Source organism: Salvia hispanica, chromosome 4 (genome assembly GCF_023119035.1).
Source record: "Salvia hispanica cultivar TCC Black 2014 chromosome 4, UniMelb_Shisp_WGS_1.0, whole genome shotgun sequence".
Taxonomy (NCBI): Eukaryota; Viridiplantae; Streptophyta; class Magnoliopsida; order Lamiales; family Lamiaceae; genus Salvia; species Salvia hispanica.
The window spans coordinates 56,706,245-56,727,621 of record NC_062968.1 but is presented as its reverse complement, the minus strand read 5'-3'; the positions used below and the strand labels follow the sequence as shown (position 1 = coordinate 56,727,621).

The 21,377-nt window shown below is 35.0% G+C and overlaps 5 protein-coding genes across 6 annotated transcripts; 3 read left to right on the top strand and 2 right to left on the bottom strand.

Annotated features, from left to right (window-relative positions):
* Window positions 1–449: 449 nt before the first annotated feature.
* LOC125222670 (ribonuclease P protein subunit p25-like protein) lies at window positions 450–3,491 on the top strand. 2 transcript variants are annotated; one of them, XM_048125410.1, is made up of 9 exons: window positions 450–565; window positions 751–876; window positions 1,532–1,612; window positions 1,707–1,795; window positions 1,920–1,994; window positions 2,563–2,627; window positions 2,712–2,780; window positions 2,858–3,040; window positions 3,140–3,491. In XM_048125410.1, exons 2-9 carry the CDS (start codon window positions 754–756, stop codon window positions 3,214–3,216), a joined length of 762 nt encoding a protein of 253 aa, XP_047981367.1. In that variant the 5' UTR covers window positions 450–565; window positions 751–753; the 3' UTR covers window positions 3,217–3,491. The 2 variants fall into 2 exon arrangements, with proteins under 2 accessions (XP_047981367.1, XP_047981368.1); XM_048125411.1 differs by having other exon boundaries at window positions 494–644.
* Window positions 3,492–6,435: 2,944 nt separating this feature from the next.
* On the top strand, window positions 6,436–7,960 carry LOC125222669 (expansin-A11-like). The gene is made up of 3 exons (XM_048125409.1): window positions 6,436–6,629; window positions 6,718–7,039; window positions 7,344–7,960. The coding sequence occupies exons 1-3, from the start codon at window positions 6,488–6,490 to the stop codon at window positions 7,648–7,650; spliced, it is 771 nt and encodes a 256-aa protein (XP_047981366.1). The 5' UTR covers window positions 6,436–6,487; the 3' UTR covers window positions 7,651–7,960.
* Window positions 7,961–8,944: 984 nt separating this feature from the next.
* On the top strand, window positions 8,945–11,157 carry LOC125223381 (protein Abitram). Its single transcript, XM_048126506.1, has 6 exons — window positions 8,945–9,246; window positions 9,334–9,382; window positions 9,481–9,607; window positions 10,420–10,490; window positions 10,570–10,642; window positions 10,875–11,157. Exons 1-6 carry the CDS (start codon window positions 9,006–9,008, stop codon window positions 10,986–10,988), a joined length of 675 nt encoding a protein of 224 aa, XP_047982463.1. The 5' UTR covers window positions 8,945–9,005; the 3' UTR covers window positions 10,989–11,157.
* A 234-nt stretch (window positions 11,158–11,391) lies between these two features.
* On the bottom strand, window positions 11,392–12,864 carry LOC125221497 (UPF0496 protein At1g20180-like). The gene is made up of 2 exons (XM_048123616.1): window positions 12,807–12,864; window positions 11,392–12,410 (listed from the first exon to the last, which is right to left on the bottom strand). The coding sequence occupies exons 1-2, from the start codon at window positions 12,862–12,864 to the stop codon at window positions 11,392–11,394; spliced, it is 1,077 nt and encodes a 358-aa protein (XP_047979573.1).
* A 1,516-nt stretch (window positions 12,865–14,380) lies between these two features.
* LOC125217846 (probable cinnamyl alcohol dehydrogenase 6) lies at window positions 14,381–16,999 on the bottom strand. The gene is made up of 6 exons (XM_048119404.1): window positions 16,791–16,999; window positions 16,416–16,529; window positions 16,039–16,266; window positions 15,156–15,444; window positions 14,920–15,073; window positions 14,381–14,794 (listed from the first exon to the last, which is right to left on the bottom strand). Exons 1-6 carry the CDS (start codon window positions 16,883–16,885, stop codon window positions 14,586–14,588), a joined length of 1,089 nt encoding a protein of 362 aa, XP_047975361.1. The 5' UTR covers window positions 16,886–16,999; the 3' UTR covers window positions 14,381–14,585.
* Window positions 17,000–21,377: the final 4,378 nt, after the last annotated feature.

Here is a 21,377-nt window from a genome sequence, read left to right as displayed (position 1 = left end):
AATCCAAGAATCTAAGGGTTGTGATTTATGTTATGTTTGATACTCCCTCCGTCCCGGCTAAGATGATACATTGCTTAGCCGGCACGGGGTTTTAAGAGTTATTGGTTAAAGTGTTTAATTGGAGAGAGAGAAAGTGGGTGTAAGTATTAAAGTAGAGAGATAAAGAAAGATGAATATTTTAATAGGAGAGAGAAAAAGTGGTTGAGTGTATTAATTGAAAAGAGAAAGTTACCAAAAAAGGAGATGTGTCATCTTAGTTGAGACAAACTAAAAAGAAAAACGTGTCATTTTAAGCAGGACGGAGGGATTACTAAAGAACAGTAAGGACTCTATCCTAATACAGATAAGTACTATATAAATATAAAAAAAAAAAAAACATAAAATTAGGAAGAAAACAACAGCCGGTCGGACCGGGTAAGATAAACTAGGTCAGAAAGAGGAACCGGACCAATAAATAGCTGCGGAGGGCGCAGAAATTAAGGTTAGGGCGTAACGAAGATACGAAGCCGGAGAAGAGGGCTGGAGCCTTTAATCTTATCTTTACTTGCAATTGCACTGCACCAACGTAATTCACTGCCTAAATTTCCCAATTCGATTCAGCAATTTCAGATCCGTAGCTCTTCCGTTTCACCTCCAAAACCCTAGTTATTTCCCCCTTTCATTAGTTAATCAATCGTGTTTGCAATGTTGCTTTGATTCCTTGTTTATGCAATCGATTCGCTGCGCTAATTGCGTTTTTCGATTTCGCAGAGCATGGATCGGTACCAGAAAGTGGAGAAGCCGAAGGTCGAGACTCCGATTGATGAGAATGAGATTCGGATTACGAGCCAAGGCAGGATGCGGAGCTACATTACTTACGCCATGACGCTGCTTCAGGTATTTCTGCATCTATTTTGGTATTTTCTTGTTTCATTTTGCTGGAATTGTTTCACGCATTAAATAGATTGCTTTGTCCTTTGCATTTATTTCGTTGTTTAGGATTTTATATTATTCAGGGGCACTTTATGAGTGTGCTAATTAATTGCAGTTGATTGAGTTTAATACGCAGCAAATTCTGAATAAATTTAATGTTGGAATTTAGAAACTGTTGTGCTCATATTTCCTCTTGCTCTGAGGCTCATGGTAGGAATGATTTACTAGATATCTACTAATTTTCTTCTCAAACGACGCCGACTTTGCTCGAGTGCCAAATATTAGTATGAGGCTATGAGCTGATGATTGTCTTGTATATTTGCATGTTGATTATGTATTAGGCGTCTGGAAAATGCTTATGTGATGTGCGCTTTTTATCGATACTTACCGTAAATTTGGGACCTTTTTTTACCTGTTAGTTGTTTCCAGGTTCTGTACCATGGAGAGATACATCTAAACTAGAGTTTTCTGTTTGTATTGTTTGCTATTCGACGTTATGAGATTATGATCGACTGTACTGCATTCTTCATGTGCATGTTTATATATGTGTAAACAGTGATTAATATGTTTTATAATGTGGGATACTTGTCGGCGAGTCTAATTATTCAATGCCTTGTAGGAGAAAGGTTCGGATGATATAGTGTTTAAGGCAATGGGCAGAGCCATTAACAAAACTGTGACGATCGTGGAGCTGATCAAGGTTTTTTATCTAGTGGCTATTTTTGGTTTGATTTCAGAAGTTGATTTTTTTATGGTTCTCTTCTCTGAAGATATTGCAATTGTCTTTTGTTCAGAGGAGAATTGTTGGTCTTCACCAGATTACTGTTATTCAATCTACTGACATAACAGACACATGGGAACCCCTGGAGGAAGGGCTTCAAATGTAAGGACCAAATTTGATGGAAAAAAGAAAACATTTTTGAAGTTGTAAATTTATACATCTTTTTTTTGTCTGAGATATTGAAGAACAACTGGATTCCTTATAAATTGTGTTCTCTCTTTCTCAGTCTGGAAACCACTAGGAAAGTTTCAATGGTTACAATAACACTCTCAAAAAAGGAGCTGGATACGAAAAACGTCGGGTAAGTTATTGAATCTTTCTGCTGTGTGAGAGTTTTGTTTCTTTTATGTAGTCTGTGCTGTATCTTTGATAGGCTGTTTGTTTTTCGTCTTGCATGATGCATATGGCATGTTTGTGTAGACTTTATTCAGGATGAGTCTATATTCAAGTGCTGCTGTTTTTATTTTAGTGTCGAATAAAAAATTACGCCAGGTGTCAAGTCTATATACTTTTCATTAGGTTGGAACTTGAACTCAATAAATTTTTAATTATTTTTCTTATCCTTTGGTAAGAGAGGTAGGTTTATTGTGAACTATTTCTATGAAAGTATTTTGTTTTGTTTGAGTTCGAGACAAGTACACTTTTGATATCAATTCAAAATTTTCTTTATTTGGTAAATCAAACGAGAAAATTCTTTTTCAATTTATTTTCTAGTAAATTAAAAGGTGGAAGTGGAAAAATATGATAGGTAGCAAGGAACAAAATAGAGATATAGCTTTATAAAAAATAAGCCATTATTTGGTGTTTCTCTAGAGCGATATAATTATCCAGACATTTATGCAACGATACTGACTTGCCATCATGTTTAGGTACCAACAGCCAATACCAGAAGATCAGGTGAAGGTGTTGTCTCCAGATGTAGACTATGATGGAGGTGGTGTCACATTCTACTTCCTGTGTTCTTTAGAATTACAACTAAATTTTTTGTTGTTTTGACGTCTTTCTTTTTTGGGTCCAGAGGGATCGCCTCCTACCCGTGGAAGAGGCCGAGGTGGCAGAGGGAGGGGAAGACCTAGATTCCAGTCTGGTATACATTTTGTTGAGCTCCAGCGTTCTGCAAGTTTGTCAATTTTTCCTATACTAAACGAGCTGTTGTTTCTATAGGGAATGGCTTTGCTTATGCTGAGTACGATGACGGAGGCTATGAAAGGAACCGTGGCTACCCCAGAGGTAGGGGACGAGGCAGAGGCCGTGGCTTCCGTGGCCGTGGAAGGGGTGGTGGCTACAATGGTCCTCAGGGGGATGCTCAGCATGACGCTGGAAGCTACAATCAAGAAGCACCACGAGGTACAGTTATTGTTATAGCTTCCATTTAGAAAAGAGTTAAGTACTACTCGTGCCTCGCTGCTTCGTCTTATTTATGGAAGTGAATTTGTTGTGGTGCAGGTCGTGGGCGTGGGAGGGGAATTCGGGGAAGGGGTCGTGGGTTCAGAGCAAATGTGCCGGTCCAAGCAGCTGCTTGAGATGCGTAGGTGTCGAAAACTGGGGTTTATTATTGTATGAGGACAGTATGGTTCTATAAGCTTGATATGTATCCAACCCCATCTCTATGTTTGTTTTTAGTTTTATTGATATTTATTATTTTTCCACCAATTCTAGTTGTAATTTTAGGGTGTAATCATTTTAGACTTGCTTGAGCCGCTCTAGCGTGCTGAGTCGTTTTTGTTCTCTTTGTCACGCATATTTTTCATTTGGACATCCATATTTCTTTAATGCAACGTGATTGGTCAGGACCACATTCTTTTATTCTTATATTTTTGATAATTTGCTACTATTTGCTTATGTTTGTGTAATGATAGAGTATTGTTATTGTTATTTTTGTGTAATGATAGAGTATTAGTTCCTAAATTTTGTGTTTTTTTGTTCAAGTTCAGTACCATCACTCATCACTAATCTCAACACTTAAATGGGCACTAGATTGTTAAATAGGAGTAATATAAATAGTATTGACCAAAATTGGTCTTGAACATATGTCCATTTTATGATTTTGGTCCTATACTCTTATCTTTTGAATTTTTGCATTCTGAACATTTCAACTCAGATCACAATTGGTCTGACACTAACAATTTTGTCAATTTTTAAACGGTTTTAAACCGAATAGAATTGTTAAAACCAATTGGTCAAAATCGAGTTAAAATCGTTTAAAAATTGACAGAATTGTTGGTGCCTAATGTGATCCGACTTGAATTGTCCAGGATGCAAAAATTCAAAAGATAAAGTATATGACTAAAATCATAAAATGGGCGTATGTTCAGAACTAATTTTGGCATTTACTCTAATATAAAATGTGAAGTTATCTTGGTTTGGAATTTACTCTATGCTAGACCTAGACCTTGAATAAGTTCATCAAGAATCCAACTGTTAAATATTTTAATGAGTAGAGACTTTGTTGTCTTATTTTGATGCATTTTCTTTGCCACTAGCAATTGCATGAGTCTTTGTTACACCATTAAACAATTTTTTCAAATACAAGTTGGATGAAGTGAATTAGTTTGCAACACAACAATGCCATCATTCTAATTCCATGTGTTAGCTGTAATTTTATAACTAAATACTTATCTAACAAATTATTCTTCCAACCGTTATATATGCAACAGTTTATATTAATCTATAATTTAAATACATTGTTTGATTACATATAAGTACGTATACATATACTTGTACGACTTAGACAGCGTCAATTAGTAACTACATTAACCTTAACTAATTCAAGAATCATGATATTCCAATGATTGGATTTATAACTTATTGAGTCGGTTGATTTATAATTATAGGTCAATTATATAGAATTCCTCCTTATTTTCGTTTATATGATAAAGTCACCATATAGTATATAATTAATATATTCGACTTTGCTTAAAAACTGGTTTTAGCACATGGCAATGATCATCATTAATGGCGTACGAATTGTACATGTTATTATGTACAATTTCTTTCTATTTTACGCGTCGCCAAAATAATTACAAAATAGGAAATTATATAGAAATGTCACCTCTTTTAGTCAACCATAATTGCCAATAATAAAAAATTTACAGGTGCATCAGATTTCAATTCAACATATATGTGAACATCTTGAAACCAGGCGCTTCATCCGGCATAATTGAATTATGACTTAAGTGGTCACAATTGAAATAAAATAAAATAAAAACATTAGGTATTATTAGTTTCTAGACGTATTACTTCACAATTGATAATTGATGATTCGGTTATCTTATTTTTTGCTAGTATTTTGGATTCTCTAGTTCCCTATCCCAACACAAAATTAATCTCTATTTTTGCAATGTTAAAATCTTTAAAATGTTGCAATAATGTCATTAATTAATTTTCGATTTGTTACAATATTTCAGAAGTTTTGTTGAAATAACAAAATGGGTAAATTATCGTGCATTACTAAATTAAAGATCATCCCAAAAATAAAATAATAAAAATTGACAATGGTAATTGTATACTATCACTGTGAACCTCTCAATTTCTTTAGTCGATTTTAAGAAAAATTATTCGAGTAATTATAATGTGTTTCTTATCAAATATCTTAAGAAAAAATTGACCTTTTAATTTGAACTACTTATGCATCTAGTTAAATTTACAGATGAGATTAGCTAGCTTCGCCAACTATTATTAATTTATTAGGTTTCAAGTCAAACCATAAAGTTGGAACAAAAACTTAGTCTTGATAGATAATTAATATGACTGATCATCAATCAATCATATTTCTATAGTTATATGTTTACTAACTTAATTCTTAAGGTGAATGAAATGATTCCAGCTTAATATATTAGAGACATGCATTAATGGTAACAACAGAACTGAACCTAAGTAATTAATTTACTAATTCGATTAGGCAGAGAAATTAACAACACCAAGCAATGTTAATGCCAATGACATGTGCGTAACACATGAGAATAAATATGGTGGTAAATAAATATGGTCGAAACAATGCACATGACATGTTGCAATACGTACACATAAAAGGCATAAATCATACGGGCTTGGTAATTATATGATCGATTTGATAACGCTTCAATCCGATAAAGTCTAATCCGACCTCGATCTGTTAAGAAAGCTCTCAACCTTATACAAACTCGACTTACTATCTTCAAACCCAAACAAGACATATACATGATACAAAGCTGTTAATGATATAATTTGGATTGGCACGACACGATAACAACACGATAACGAGACAGAACTAATTTACATCATTAAAATATGTTATTTAAACATGATTTGCATGATCTTAATAAAACTAAAGTATAATTTTTTTTAAATGAATAAAAATAAATTAAATAACTGATCATCAAGAGTACTTGACCAGACCCATTAATTTCATGCATATTCGTGTTAGATTTTCGTGTCGTGTGGAAAATTGTCAGACCTATGTACGCGTCTTACTCTGCCAAAAATAATATACAAGTCATTGAAACTAAAATAGGGATATATATATGATTTTCCTTAAAAGAATGTGATGTGAGAAATGAAATTATTTTGGGGTGGGAAATTGGATGCACTGATGGCTGATCCATGTGGGAGGAGAACGTGGGAAATTATTGATTGAGATTCAAAGATAATCCAAAATTCATAAAATATTGAGTTTTCATGGCTACTTGCACCTCTGTTACATGTGGTGCCTACCTATATAATTCCCCCTAAATCTTGTGATTCTCATCATTAAATCTCACAAACAATTTTAATCTATTCTTCTTCTCATTTGTCTCTTTACTCCAACTACAAAACATGGTGAAAAGTGGAGTCTTGATGCTTGTGTTTGCAGTTGGATTTTGTAGCCTTTTCTTGAATGCCAATGCCCTCACAGCTTCTAGATGGTATAAGGCTTTTGCAACCTTCTATGGAGGCAGTGATGCTTCTGGAACAATGGGTATAAATTTATAACAATTAGTATATGTCAAAAATTGATTTCTTGATTTTTTGTTGAAATTAATGTTGTACTATTTTGGTTGGTGTAGGTGGTGCTTGTGGATATGGGAATTTGTACACAACTGGATATGGTACTAGAACTGCAGCATTGAGCACAGCATTGTTCAATGATGGGGGATCATGTGGGCAGTGTTACAAGATTATTTGTGACTACCTAACCAACCCTCAATTTTGCAAGAAGGGCTACTCGGTGACCGTCACCGCCACCAACTTCTGCCCCCCGAACTACGCCCTCCCCAGCAACAACGGGGGGTGGTGCAACCCTCCCCGCCAGCATTTCGACATGGCTCAGCCCGCTTGGGAGAAGATCGGCATCTATCGAGGCGGCATCATCCCCGTCATCTACCAAAGGTACTTAATCGTTACATGTTACAACGATCATATACATTTAGCCTATTCTGTTATGGAGTCTCTAGACATTGCACTAATATCATCTGCGGTTCCTATTCTTTATAAATATCACTAGATGTGTCTGGACATTGATATAATATCGCTGAAAAGACTTTTACATTTTTTTATTTCAACATGTTTGTAACATACCTCAACATTTGAGACTACTTACTTAAATGACTATACTCAACATTTAAGCCACATAAACAAACAAATAAAATTATCTATATATACACTTGACGTATAATCGTATATGATGCTGCAGGGTGCCTTGCAAGAAGCACGGGGGAGTGCGATTCACGATCAACGGGAGGGACTACTTCGAGCTAGTGACGATCACCAACGTGGGCAACGCGGGTTCGATCCGATCGGTCCAAGTGAAGGGGTCCAAGACGAATTGGATGGGCATGTCAAGAAATTGGGGTGCAAATTGGCAATCAGCAGCATATCTAAATGGCCAATCCCTATCATTCATGGTCACAACAACTGATGGCATAACAAAGCAATTCCTCAACATAGTCCCATCCAACTGGGCTTTCGGCCAGACATATTCAAGCCCGACCCAGTTTTGAGGCCCAATGGGCCCTCCTATTCTGGCTGGTTTCGGGCTTTCAGTGCTCAAAGGCCGCGGCGTGCTTTTCTATTTTATACTGAAAGCAGCCCGCCGGAATATAATAAGAGGACTTTTTTTCACACTGTAATTTTACAAAATCATCTTTCTTTTTTCAATTTTATAATTTCAATTACACATTTGATGATATAGAAAGTGAAATAAGAAGTTGGATGAAAAATGCAGCTTCGGAATGTATCGGATTTGTTCACGTTGACAGCTTGTAATTATGATTTGATATATAAATTAAAGTTATGATTGTTTGTGTTTTAGCAATGCTTCATGTGCTCTTTAATCTATAGACTAAAAAGGCCATTTGTGGGCATAATCATATGACGATTTTATGATTTTGGTCCAAAACATTATCTTTTGAATTATTACATTCTGAACAAATGAAAAAAAAGGCCATTTGTGGGCATAATCATATGACGATTTTATGATTTTGGTCCAAAACATTATCTTTTGAATTATTACATTCTGAACAAATGAAAACTGTCCGGATTTAGTCCATTTTGGATGGAGCCGTCAAATTTTTAACGGCCAACAACAATTATGTAAATTTTAGCTGGTTTAACAACTTTTAATTAGAATATGAAGTAAGAGAATCCTCAATTTTCTTTTAATACTATAACCTAACATTTGTTATTATTTTGTTATAAAAAGACTAAAGACCATTTGTGGTCCTAAATATTCTAATTAAAAGTTGTTAATCTAGTCAAAATTCACTTAATTACCGCTGACCGTTAAAAATTTGACGGCTCCATCCAAAATGGACTAAATCCGAACCATTTTCATTTGTTCAGGATGCAATAATTCAAAATATAATGTTCTAGACCAAAATCGTAAAATCGTCGTATGTTTATGACTACAAATGACCTTTAGTCTAATATATGGTATGATGGAATAGAATGGGGGTGGAATGGAAGGAGATTGGAATGGAATGAAGATAGGAATGAAATGTCAATTTCCTTGGATTTCCTTTGCATTTTCATCCACTCCACTCTTTCATTCCATCACACCAAGCAAATGAATAGAATGGAAGTAGGAATCACATTCCATTCCATCATTCAAATCGTACCAAGAAGCCCCTAAAACTTTTTGCATGTTTGTAACTGTGATATTATGGCCCATAAATTCGGCCCACTCTCTATTTAAGTATTATTGGGCCAAAATTGATTGGGCTTTACTAACAGAAGCCCAAGCCCAATCTAATGTTCTCCACCCTGAAGGCTGAAATCATTCCTTCAACAGTAGCTTCGATTCTGAATTGCAAACCGAAGAAGTTTCACTGCAAAAGTGCAAAAATTCAAACATTCAATGACAGCAGCAGCTGGAGAAGATGAGCAACGCCATCCCGATCAAAATCTCAGAATTTGTAGCGTGATTCGCAACTCTACAAGCGAAGATTCTGAGATTGAGCAAAAGCAACTGATAAAAGGAGAAGAAGATGAAGCAGAAGAAGAAGAATTGCGGCGCCTCTTGTTGCCTAATGTGGATGAGTTGCCGCAAGTTCCCCCTTCCTCTATTGAAGCCAATTTCACGACCTATTTCGCTCCAGGTATAGTCGATGCTGCTCTGTTATTTGTAGAAAAGGGGGAAAATAGGTTGTTTTTTATATAATTGTTTAACCTATTTTATTTGTCAGATTTTATGAAGCCTGGGCATGATCAGTATGTTCATCGTCATGCCAATGGGTATGTTCTTCCTATAAGCCATGTGCTTATTGATATCATTGTGGAATGTGTGATATTTATGTATGTGATTTCGATTTTATTCTGATTGAATTTGGCAGGCTGTGTGTAATTGGTTTGGCTCCGCATCATGTGGCATTGAAGGAGAACGGGGGAATCGTTTCTGTCGATTTTAATGTAGGGAAATCCGACCGGAGCGGAATTAAAGTAACCGGAAAGCGAAAAAAGGTGAAATCTTCACCTTTTTCTGTGTTCGTTGTGCAATTGTTTTGGATCATGATTGAAATCATTTCACTTTCTCATGTAGTGGAATGAGGATTAAATGCAACTGTACTGACTCCGTAGGTTAAGTGTTATCGAACTAGTTATAGGAGATGTTCTGTTTCGTGCTTATCGTGTGCTTGATTTTGCTTCAACTGTGCTAAATATATGAGTTTCTGTAGCTCCTATTGATCAGTTGTCAATTGTTCGTAAGGCACTTGGTTCTTCCGATGAAGTTCTGTGCGCAGATTGTTATCTGAGATTGGCTGACTATGGCGAACTATGGCTGTCAGATATGGTTACATAAATTTGATTAACCTTGACAAATATGTTGCTTGTCATGTTCAATGATGGAAGTCTTTCTTTGGCTGCATAACTACTAAGAATATGAAGTGTGTGGAAAGTTTGTTGTTTTGTTGTCAAAGAAGTTCAGTTTTAGCCATAATAAACAGATTACAAACTTAGATATTCAGTAAAGAACAATATACAAAATCTAGAGAACTTTAGAAGGCCTCAAATTACGCATATCAGTAAGCTTTAAACGTCTCTTTCACGTAAGGATCTGTAGTTATCGATTTTTTTTATCATTGGCAAGGTGGCTTCGTTCCTAGAACTTAAGTCATTCCCTTTTAGTGTAGATATATTTTGTTTGCCTCTTTGGACGGGTTACAGAAATAAATGACATGGTACTTATACGCAAGAAGAGCAATATCACAATTGAAGGTCGAGTCTCACTATATGTATTTGACAGATTGGAGTTTATGTTTCTGTTTTTTCAGAATGCACAGCATTTTGAATCCAACACGGCATTATGTAAAGTCTTCACTGCTGAGAGTTCTTACATAGTGAGGTCGAAATTGTTGTATTCCTACCTTTAAATTATGCTGGTCTTGATTGATCATTGACTAACATATTATTCACTCTTTCAGATGTTGTGTAAAAGGGTCTCTATTGGAAGTAAATGAAAGGCTAATCAAGCAACCAGAATTGCTTAACACAATGGTAGGTGTCATATTTAATGGCTTTCCGTTCTCTGCTCGTGTTTGTGATCACCCCTGTTAAAGTATCTTCTGAAAGCTTTTAACAACGTAACGCAGGCATTCTTAATAAGTGCTATGACTTTTATTCCCCAAATAGGAAATGGAACGAAATATGTAAAGTTGTGCTTATTTTATAGTCCATCCATGCTTTCCTGATCATCATCGAAAAGTAACACTATCGTATGTGATTGTAGCCAGAGAGAGAGGGATACATTGCGATTATGATGCCAAGACCTGCAGATTGGCTCAAAGCAAAGGCTTCTCTGCTGGACTTTGAAAGCTATCGAAAGCTGAGAACGGAGCAGTGACTTGGTTTATCCCCGCCAATGCTTTCTTGTGTTGCGGTGAGTTTTGAGCGCTTGTTGCAACAAACTGCATTCTAAACTTATTGAAATGTGGATGAAACTTGTTAACTTATTTTATTACTTGATATAAAAATAGTGATCCAACTTGATCTTATATATTCACTTCTGTCAATTATTCTGTTTTTTGTAGTAGTATTTTATTGTTCTTGAAACCAAGATCACTGCAACAACATCCAAGTTCAAGCTCAAGTAAACAAGAACTATATACTTGAAATATTATTTATATAAAAGATACAACTACAATTGATTTGAAGATCACAACGTGTATATCTGTAGTACAAAAAGAATGAATTCAATAAAACATAGCTACTCATGATTGATGTATACTCTGATATTTGCCATCCGATCACTTATCCAGTTCTTGTATAAGCAGCTTTCTCGATCGATTTATGTCGAGAAAACACAAATATATCTGTTTCTCGAGCTCCTCCAACTGTTCGAGAAACCCTAACTCATCCCGAACCACCTCCTTCAACGCCTCCTTCTTCCCCTTCCTCACACAAACCCCGGCCGCGAACTTCCTATGCTCCATTTCATCGCGCAACCTCTGCACCAGCCGGCTCATCATGTCAAAATCGTTGATCAGTATATACACACCTCTCGCTGCAGCATCGAGCTGCGCCTCCACCCCTCCCTGCTGTTTCCCCTTCGCCTCTTCCTTCCCCCGCCTGTCGAAGAGCACCAAACTCGACACCACCAGCACGGGCGCTGCCACCACGCCCGCCGCCCCGTGCACCACGAGGAGCAAAAGAGCGAGGGCCAGTGCTCCGCACCCTGTGATCGCCAGTGCCCTCTTGATGAACTTAGTGAGCTTCTTGCGTTTCTTCGTTTTTGCGCGTTTTGATGTGAGCCGATGGAGAAAGCGTTGGTGGTTTTCGTGGAGGTTGTTGAATTTCTGCGGTGTCATGGAGGCGAAGGGGTCTCCGTGGAGGGCGAACGAGGCTAGGGTTTTCAAGAGTCGGGAGTGGGTATTGTTGTCTGGTTCTGGCTCGATCGAGCTCCGTATGGCGTGATAATCGACGCGAACTTGGTAGATTTTCTCGAGGATCGATTCACAGATTCTGCCTGCTTCTAGGCTCGTGTCGAAGTAATCGGTGAGGAGATGGTGGTATTTGGAGATCGAAACTAGGGTTTCGCGGCGGGGCTCCACCAAATACTCCGATAAATGGAGGTGCTCCGGTGGCGACGACGACGAAGAGGACGAGAGAGAGGTGGCGCCGGCTTCAAGAACTGCTCTTGATTCGAGTTGGCTTTGAATCTTGTCAAAAAATTCTGTGTAAGACTTTGTCCTAAACGCTTCTTTGTATTCTTCGTTGATTGCTGTCTTAACCCTTAAGTTACTTGTATTGCCTTTCCCATTTCCACCTGAAAAAAATACCAAATTTAGAAAATTCTAACATCATAATTAGATAATGTATTTGTACATAGAATTAGCAATTAATTAACCTTCTTGGTGATCACAACATGAACAAGAACCCTAACTCCAACAAAAACCTAAATCAGCCACTCGCATAAATCATGTAAATTTGAGAAATTAGAGACTGAAAAAAAGGAAAAAGTAAAGGAAACACATATCATAAATACATGTCAATAGCATGCATATATATTTACTAACACTACAAAAAAAAAAGCGCGGTTTATCGAGGGAAATTCCGATGACATTATATCGACGGAAATGCCATTGGTAACTGCAATTTTTTTTGTAGTGCCAACAAAATATATACTAATAACAAAAATGGAATAGCTAGATTGGTAACACACCTTCCTTTTCGAAGGAGGATTTGAGCTTTTTCATCAAGATTTTTCTGAGAGACAACATTGAAACTAATCACAACAAATAGATGAATGTATAACTAAAATGTAGTATTTCACAAAACCACAACACGATATATATAAATTTCAGATATGAGATGTAATTAATGTGATACAAAACCAAAATAAATCTAAACAGAGAGAATTAATTAATCAAATATGAATATGAACTGCACCGACTAATGCATGATATATATATAGCTGTGGATTTCTGTTCATCTCTTCATCCAATTCACATAGTAACGTTGCTTGCACGCCAAAGACTACGTGTAAATCGCCTAGAAAAAATGCCACATGAAAAAGAGGCAATTAATTAAATTTGGGAAAAGGGTTTTAGGCCATTTAATTAAGAGAAAAGGCCACTTTTGCTAAATTCTAGCATTATCTTACTTATATTACACCCTCGTTTTTTTGGATTAATTTGCGAGTTGAAGGGGAAATCATGTATGTGGCGAATGAAAAGCGAAGTTAGTTATGTTGCTTTCGATTTGATCGTTTTACGATACGTGTACAAAAATACAAAAATGATCTTGCAATAGAGGATAAAGTGGTTTTTTGTATAGGAAAATATTGCTTTTTTTATACATACTTTACCTATTTTTTAAACTTGTTTGGTGTGTTTGTTGAATCCTTGTAATCGAATTTGGTTACTACTTACTTGATTACAATGAGATAGTTTTAAATTTTTAATGAAATCTCGAGACAATTACAGCTCAATCTTTAATTTCTGTCCCTTTTAAAAGAATGGGTAAAAAATTTACGTGTAATGAAAGTAAAAGTCTTAACATGTAAGTAAGTTTTAGTACTCACCCCGTTCCACTGTAGTAATTGGGTTTCACTTTGAACACTCGTTTTGAAAAAGTAAAAATATATAATTAAAATGAAGAGGGAGTAAAGCATGAGAGATAATAATATAGAGAAGAAACGCCTAGAGAATATTATTATAGTATATCTTTTGGACGAGCAATAAAATAAATAAATAATTAAGGAATCATACTTCACTTTTTATTTCAAAAAATGAAGTTAAATTTAGGGGGGAATTGAAGTTTTTGGCCCAAGTATCCTAACAGAATAGCGTAGTCGAGAGAAAGAAAATGGATATTATTAGAATTGATTTAATCGATGATGAGTTATGCTCAATTACATGTATCATTTTAGGAATATATGTTGGAAATATCACTTTAATTGTAATCAGAATTATATGCCATAGAAGTCTTTACCAAAGACACCACATAAGTTGTAGACTGGTCGCAAGACTAATTTCAGACATCTCAAAATGTAGGAATATCCAGGACGACGTACTATAAAGAATTAACTCCCTCGTTGCGACGTACCAAAGACACCATGATCATTGTGATCTCATCTGAGCCCTCAATTTAAAATACTCCATTTATTATTAGAATTGATAAATCAAAACGATTTAGAGGGAACACTTTCTCTCAATTTTTGTTTTATAAAAATAAATAACTAAATGATTCGAGTAGCTTTAGATGTACGTCTAGGGCAATAAAAGTCAATCCACATGAAGATAGAAAATTGAAGCCACTATAACTATTTAAATGAGGGTAGTCTTTTCCCAACACCAACATAAGAACATCAATTACAACGATTGAGTGGTTAATGCCCGAGTACAAAGGTCTCGAGTTCGAATCTATCGAGACGCTCCAACAATAGAAAACAACGACTAATGATAAAAATTCAAAGAAACATCATATGCTTTGAAGAATTCTAGAGCTTTGATGGGGAAAATGCATCGGCAATATCGATCACGAAACGATACTTAACGTCGTTCTTGGCCAAACGATCAAAAGCTTCATTGATACTATCGGTTCGAACAACCTCAACGTCGCATGTTATGTTGTGTTTCCCACACAAGTCCATCATATCTTGTGTCTCCTTGATGCTCCCTATCATGCTCCCCTTCACCACTCTCTTCCCTATTGTTTTCCCACACCAAAACACACATTTAAATTCAACTAATAAGCTTCACTTCAAATAAATATTTGAACTTGAAATAAGTAGACAAAAAAAATATAAGAATTGAAGAACATTTAATTATTACCAAAAATCAATGGAAAAGATGGTAGGTCAATAGGCTTATCTGGAGCACCCACAATCACTAAAGTCCCATTCACTTTCAACAACTCAAGAGTTGGCCCAAGAGAGTGATGGGCTGAGACAGTGTCCAAAATAAAATCTAGACTCCTTTTCTTTAACTGTCCAAAAAAAATCCAACCACCATGTGTTAATAGCATTCATTCACAAAAAGACAACTTTAAAATGAATGAACAAACAAACCTTCATTTGGTCATCATTAGTGCTCAAGATGAAATCATCTGCCCCAAGTCTTTCCTTAGCTTCCTTCTCTTTAGAGGGAGAGGTGCTAATGATAGTCACATGGTGATTGAAGGCCTTAGCGAATTTCACGGCAATGTGGCCGAGGCCTCCTAGCCCGACTATGCCTACACGCTTCCCCTTCGTCTCCAACAAGTTGTTGTCTTTCATAGGAGAAAACACCGTGATCCCCGCGCATAGGAGGGGAGCGGCTGCATCCATTGCTAAGTTTTCCGGGACACGAACAACGTACCTGAAGAGTTTTCACACAACCCATCACCTACCTAAATCCTAATATTACTACACTTGATTTATGTAATGAATTCTCATTAATCATAGTACTCTTTGGACCACCTATTTTTTAATTTTGATTAGTGGCTATAGCTTACCAATTTTCATTAGTGGATATAGCTTACCAATATTAGTCAAGAGAAGTAATGCAGCAATGGAAAAATAGTTAATGCATTTATATAATTGCGGTGCAATTAAATGGGGTAGGTTGATCCAACAACATATTATCAATTAGAAATAGTAGTATCATAGATATAATTAATTAGCACATGTACGTCTTGTGAATGTGTCACCTAGATTGCATATGTTACTTGACAAAGCTATAAATGTTGGTGATCCTAATTTAAATAGTGAAAATACTAGTACTACCTATGTTAGTCTACTAATGACCAAGATATATGGAGCTAGAAACTTGAGATACTATTATTGATTAGATAATTTCTAAATGTAAAAACAACTTGTTTGATTCATGATCATGTTAAAAGAGCTAGGATATAAAACAAAATATTATCAATCATGAATAGTAAACGCGATCTAAGTAGTAGTAGCACGTTACCTATGATCCATGACGAGAAACTCAGAGTAACCGCCATAAGTGATGCTACCATCCCAGAAAATGCCATTGTACACAAATTGGACCTGATCACAGTAATTCTCCTGGCCTTCTTGGCAAAACTCGCATTTCAAGCATGTCGCGGCTAGGCATCCCACTCCCGCCCGATCCCCCTCTTTGAAATTCGTCACGTTGCTTCCTACCTTGGTGATTATGCCAACGATTTCGTGCCTAATTATCACATGATTCAACCAAATAATACATATTTTAGTCTAATTACAATTGAAACGTAGTAGGATGAGTGATTTATACAAATTAAAAAACAGACTAAAGTAACTTGGGACAACTTAAAATGAAATACGACAAGTATATAATCTTACCCGGGAACACAAGGGTACATCGTTATGCCCCAATCATTCTTGGCATGGTGAAGATCAGTGTGACATATACCACAGTAGAGGATTTTGATGGTTACATCGTCTGCCCCATTTTCTCTACATCAATATCACAAAATATTTCATTAATTTTGAGACAATAATCTTCCCAAAATTATTGCACTATTTGCAAGCACAAAATAAATAGACCATGCTTAAGTAAGTGTCATATCTATACCTCGGCTGGAATTGAAATAATTGTAACATAGTTTTATTTTTTTTTTCATAGTTGTTGAATATTTAGTAATCAAAACAACTTTCAACTATTTATGTACATAGAAATAGGAAAAAATTATGAAGAAATAAGTGTAGATTTATTACCTGCGCTTGAAGGTGTATGGAGTGATCTTGCCCGATTTGTCATGAGCTGCCCAACCAGAAACTGTCTGTGTGTGGTTTGGTGTTGTTTGAGCCATCACACACAGTGAGAGTCTATGTGTGTGTGTGTTATTGTGTGTGTATGTGTGTGTGAGATATAGAGAGAGAGAGGTGAGGTGCAAAGACTAGTGGGAGAGCAAATGCTTATTTATTGGAAGAGAGGGATAATGGGAGAGAGAATAGTTGTTGTTTGTTTAGTGGGAATGGAGATTTTTCACATTAGAAAAATCAAGATTTATTTGTATACATGTGATCAGAAAAACATGTGTGTAGCACAAAAAGATTCTTAGGATTTAGAGGTTTCTAACTAATTACATTTGATTGTTCCTTCGTAGCAAAATAATGAAATTACTTAATTATTTTAATGAGAAATTGAGATTTCCAGACAATAAAGGTTTTGTTCTAAACATTGCAGTAAAATGTATGGAGGTGCGGTCAATGTTGTCTGCCATCAAAGTTCATTGGTCGAAATAAGATCATATACTATTAAGCAAATTATAATGAAATTGAAGAATTATGTGTTTCATGAATTATAATGAGATTGAAGAATATGTGTTTCATGAACTTTATTTATTTTTCTTTGTTTATTGGAATTTTTTACGACAAAATGTCTTTGCAATTATGTCTTATCTACCAATTAAATAATTTGCTTCGTCGGTAGGAAAAGCCTGTATTAACCTCTGTCCCCATTGCATTTTAAATGATTGACAAGCTTTCACATAAAAATTTCTGTATTATGGGACCATATTAGTCGCATGAGTAAGGATTATTCTTTGTAGTCGATAAGTTTCTACTTAAATTACTAGCTATTTCTTTTTAAAATCGAAGCATAAAGACAAATTTAGACCTCAATTTACAGGAATCTTTGGGTTTAATAATCGTCAGTATTTAACAATTAATTTCTCTCTCCCGTGACAGTGAAACACCTATTATCATTAAAGAAGAGCGTTACGAGTGCCACTGATATTTAATCCATATATTCAATACATATGAATATGACAACAAAATCAAGACAAAATTGATAAAATAAAAAAGGAAGAGAATGGTATGGTAAAGTAAGAGAATAGTGGACAATGAGATCTGCATTATCAAATTGATATAAGTTTTTTAAAATGGAATGCACATATTTTTGTGGGACGGACGAAAAGGAAATGTGCACATATTTTTATGGGACGAACGGAGTATTATTTAATTAGGATAGTGACAAAATGCAAACTTATATATTGTACAAACTCAAAACTCCTCAACACTCAAAACTCCTCAACACAGTTTCAATATAATATCAACACGGTGTAAAATTTCAAGATTTTAATGTCAACACAGTATCAACACAGCTTCAACACAGCATCAATCGTTGACTACCGTTGAAATTCTGTTGATATTTTCCCGTTGATGCTTTATTGTGATCTTGACATTTTTCAACGGTCAAAATCATAGTTTTGAGTTTGTACAATATTTAGAGTTTTCATTTGATCACATCCCTATTTAATTATCTCTTCATTACTATTTCACTGTAATTAAATTTAATTAGCTAGGTACAAATTCTCTAGGAGAACGAAATTTCTTCTTCGCCAAATACTTCCTGTTCCCAACCAACAATACCTCTTTCAATCATTCATAACACCTTCACTTTACACTAACAAGCCAAAACCACAAAATCGTCGTTCTAAAGTAGAGGGCCCCAAATATTTTTTTTAATAATACAAATAATATTATGTGAAGCTTTAAATAGGAGTAAAATTAGATATATCGACACATAACTGTACTGTCTTTATAGCTGGAAATCAGTCAAAACTAATTTCCAACTAATATATAGTGTACATTAGTCTTTGCTTGGGATAAGTTGTGAAATTTCAAGATTATAATTTTTTGGGATTTGTTGTTTACTTTTTTTTTGTATTTGTCAATATTCAATGGAAACTCCTGATTAAGTCATTACAGTCCCACTTGTCCAAAAAAGAAGTGGATACAAATTACAACCCCACTTTATTAAATTTGGTATGCATTACATATGTAGTTTCTTAAACATTGACTACACGAATTCTTCCTCTCAAGAATTTCCATTGAATTTCCTTGGAAACTCACTTAAATAGGAGTATCAATTTTAAAAAATCAATATTTTCTCTACTATCGATATTGACAACTGCATTATTTTAAACGAAATTACGGTTCTGGGAAATTAAGCTTTGTATATACTTCAAAGTTGAAACTTATTATATAATTCTCTATGTGATCATATCGAAACTGAATCTTGTAATTATTGAAAACAATTAAAATTCTAATTTTAAAAATTGTGTCACGTACTGAACAATTCATAAACAAATTCACTCTTTTCGTATTGAATTCAAAATTAAATCACATTTGTTATGATTGGTATCTCATCAAATATGGTCACGTACTTATACGTGGATATGTTCATCTCGATCCAACAATAGCATTGTAGTAGTAATAATCTTGATTAGTTTATTTATAATTTTATTATTTTGAAGTTTGATAATATACATAGTACTCCTTATTATACCCCCTATTAATTCGGAGCGGATTACCTGCTCCAACAATGGTACACCATTCCTACTCCACGTTTGAAAAAAAAAATTGGATCCACCATCACTTATTAAAATTGTTCATGTTTATAAGATTATTTTATTTTATTGTGAGTGTGGAGTAAGAATGGTGCATCATTATTGGAGTTTTTAATGACCCATAGAAGATAATTGGAGCTTTAAAAAGCTATGCGACGCTCGTGTTTGAATTCGGTCTAGAGTTGTCAAATGAGTTAGCACGGCCCTAACCCGTTTCGAGCTGAGTAGCTTGGGGCCCGGCTTGGCCTAGGCCCACGACTTAATCGGACAAGGTTGAGTTTTTTTCTTTAAATATGTACTCCATAGTCCAAGCTCACTTGGTAAGCGGGTTGAACTGGGTTTCATATAAATTAGTAATTTTTAATACATTTTTTTAAAAAAAAATTGTATATTTTTAATTGTACAATACTCCCTCCGTCCGTGAATAGGAGACTCGTTTTTCCATTTTAGTTCATCTGCGAATAAGAATCTCAGTTCACTTTCACCATAAATGATTATAGAGTCTCACATTTCACTAACTCGTTCCACTCATACTTTATTTAAAAGTAATATATACAAGTGAGACTCGACTCCTAATGGCGGACAAAGGGAGTATCATTTTATAATTACATGAAATATTATACTATAAATTTATTATGTGTATACAAATTATTTGTCCAATTATCTTATAAAAATTTCAACTACAAGGAGAAATTTTGAATAATACTATAAATTAATAGTACAACAATTTAGGATAAATATACTTAAAAATAATGTTAAAATCATTTAAGTATATGAATAGTAATTGTAAGATTATATGGGCAAATTTGAAAAATGACTCTATTAGATCCCTCTTTAACCAACAAGTTCTTCATTTCAATAGTGGGCCATGTCTGGATCGAGCCATGTTTTTCGTGGGCCGTGTTGGGCTGGGCCTGAACGGCCCAATTGACAATTGTAGCACTAACTTTAAATTTAATGCTTACATTCTTCTCTTTGCTATTGGCTATGGTAATAAATAGAAGAATATCAAGCAAATCCCACTGGGTGTAGAAACAGCCAAATTTAGGTCCATCATTAGCATAAATTGAGACCAATATTGAAATAACAATCACAATGGATCTATCCTAACTAGCCTTATCTAACACTATTAATAGTATATAACTACATATATACCACAAGCACTAAAACTGGTGGAGCACTAAGAGCTCCAATAAAAACTTTATTTCCTTTTCCATCCCAATTTATTCTACTCACCAATAAGTTGATGCCACCCTCTATTTCTAACTTCCTAAACCCAATCTTCTTCCCAAATGCCACTAACTACCAATGTCAAAAAGGGTTTCATTTTCACATCCTTCCTCTCTTTCAGCCTAATTAAGATATCGAAGACAAATGTTATGTGATGAAAAATGAAATATATCGATAAATATCAAAGCCGGCCTATCAAAAAAAATATTTATAAACTTAGATAAGAGATCAAAAATCCTACAAAAATAACAAAAATACTAAAAGGGATGAATAAGACATACAATATGATGTGTGTGTTTTGGATTTTGTCGATCGATGGTTATTAGTCATCAAATACGCATCAACTAATTATTTCAGCTCAAATCCTCTATTCCGATATTTGAAAGAGTCGAGAATAGGACGTAGTGTTGGTGTGCTACTGCTAGTTGAGTCGTTATCCGGTCAACATAATATAACCCAAAAAATTGTGTTAAGGAAACTCTCAACCTGAACATGAACCCGTCCTGTTAACCTCATGATAAAATTTAGATTGACACAACTTGAACTTAATTTACACGATTAAAACCTCATTTTTATACATGATTTAAAGATTAAAACTTGTTTTACAAACATAAAAATTAAAACTAAAAGTAAAATTTCTAAAAACAATAACAAATTATCGGACTCCAACAAGTCGACCCGATAAGAACACGAACCCAATCAGGTTTGACCGAAACTC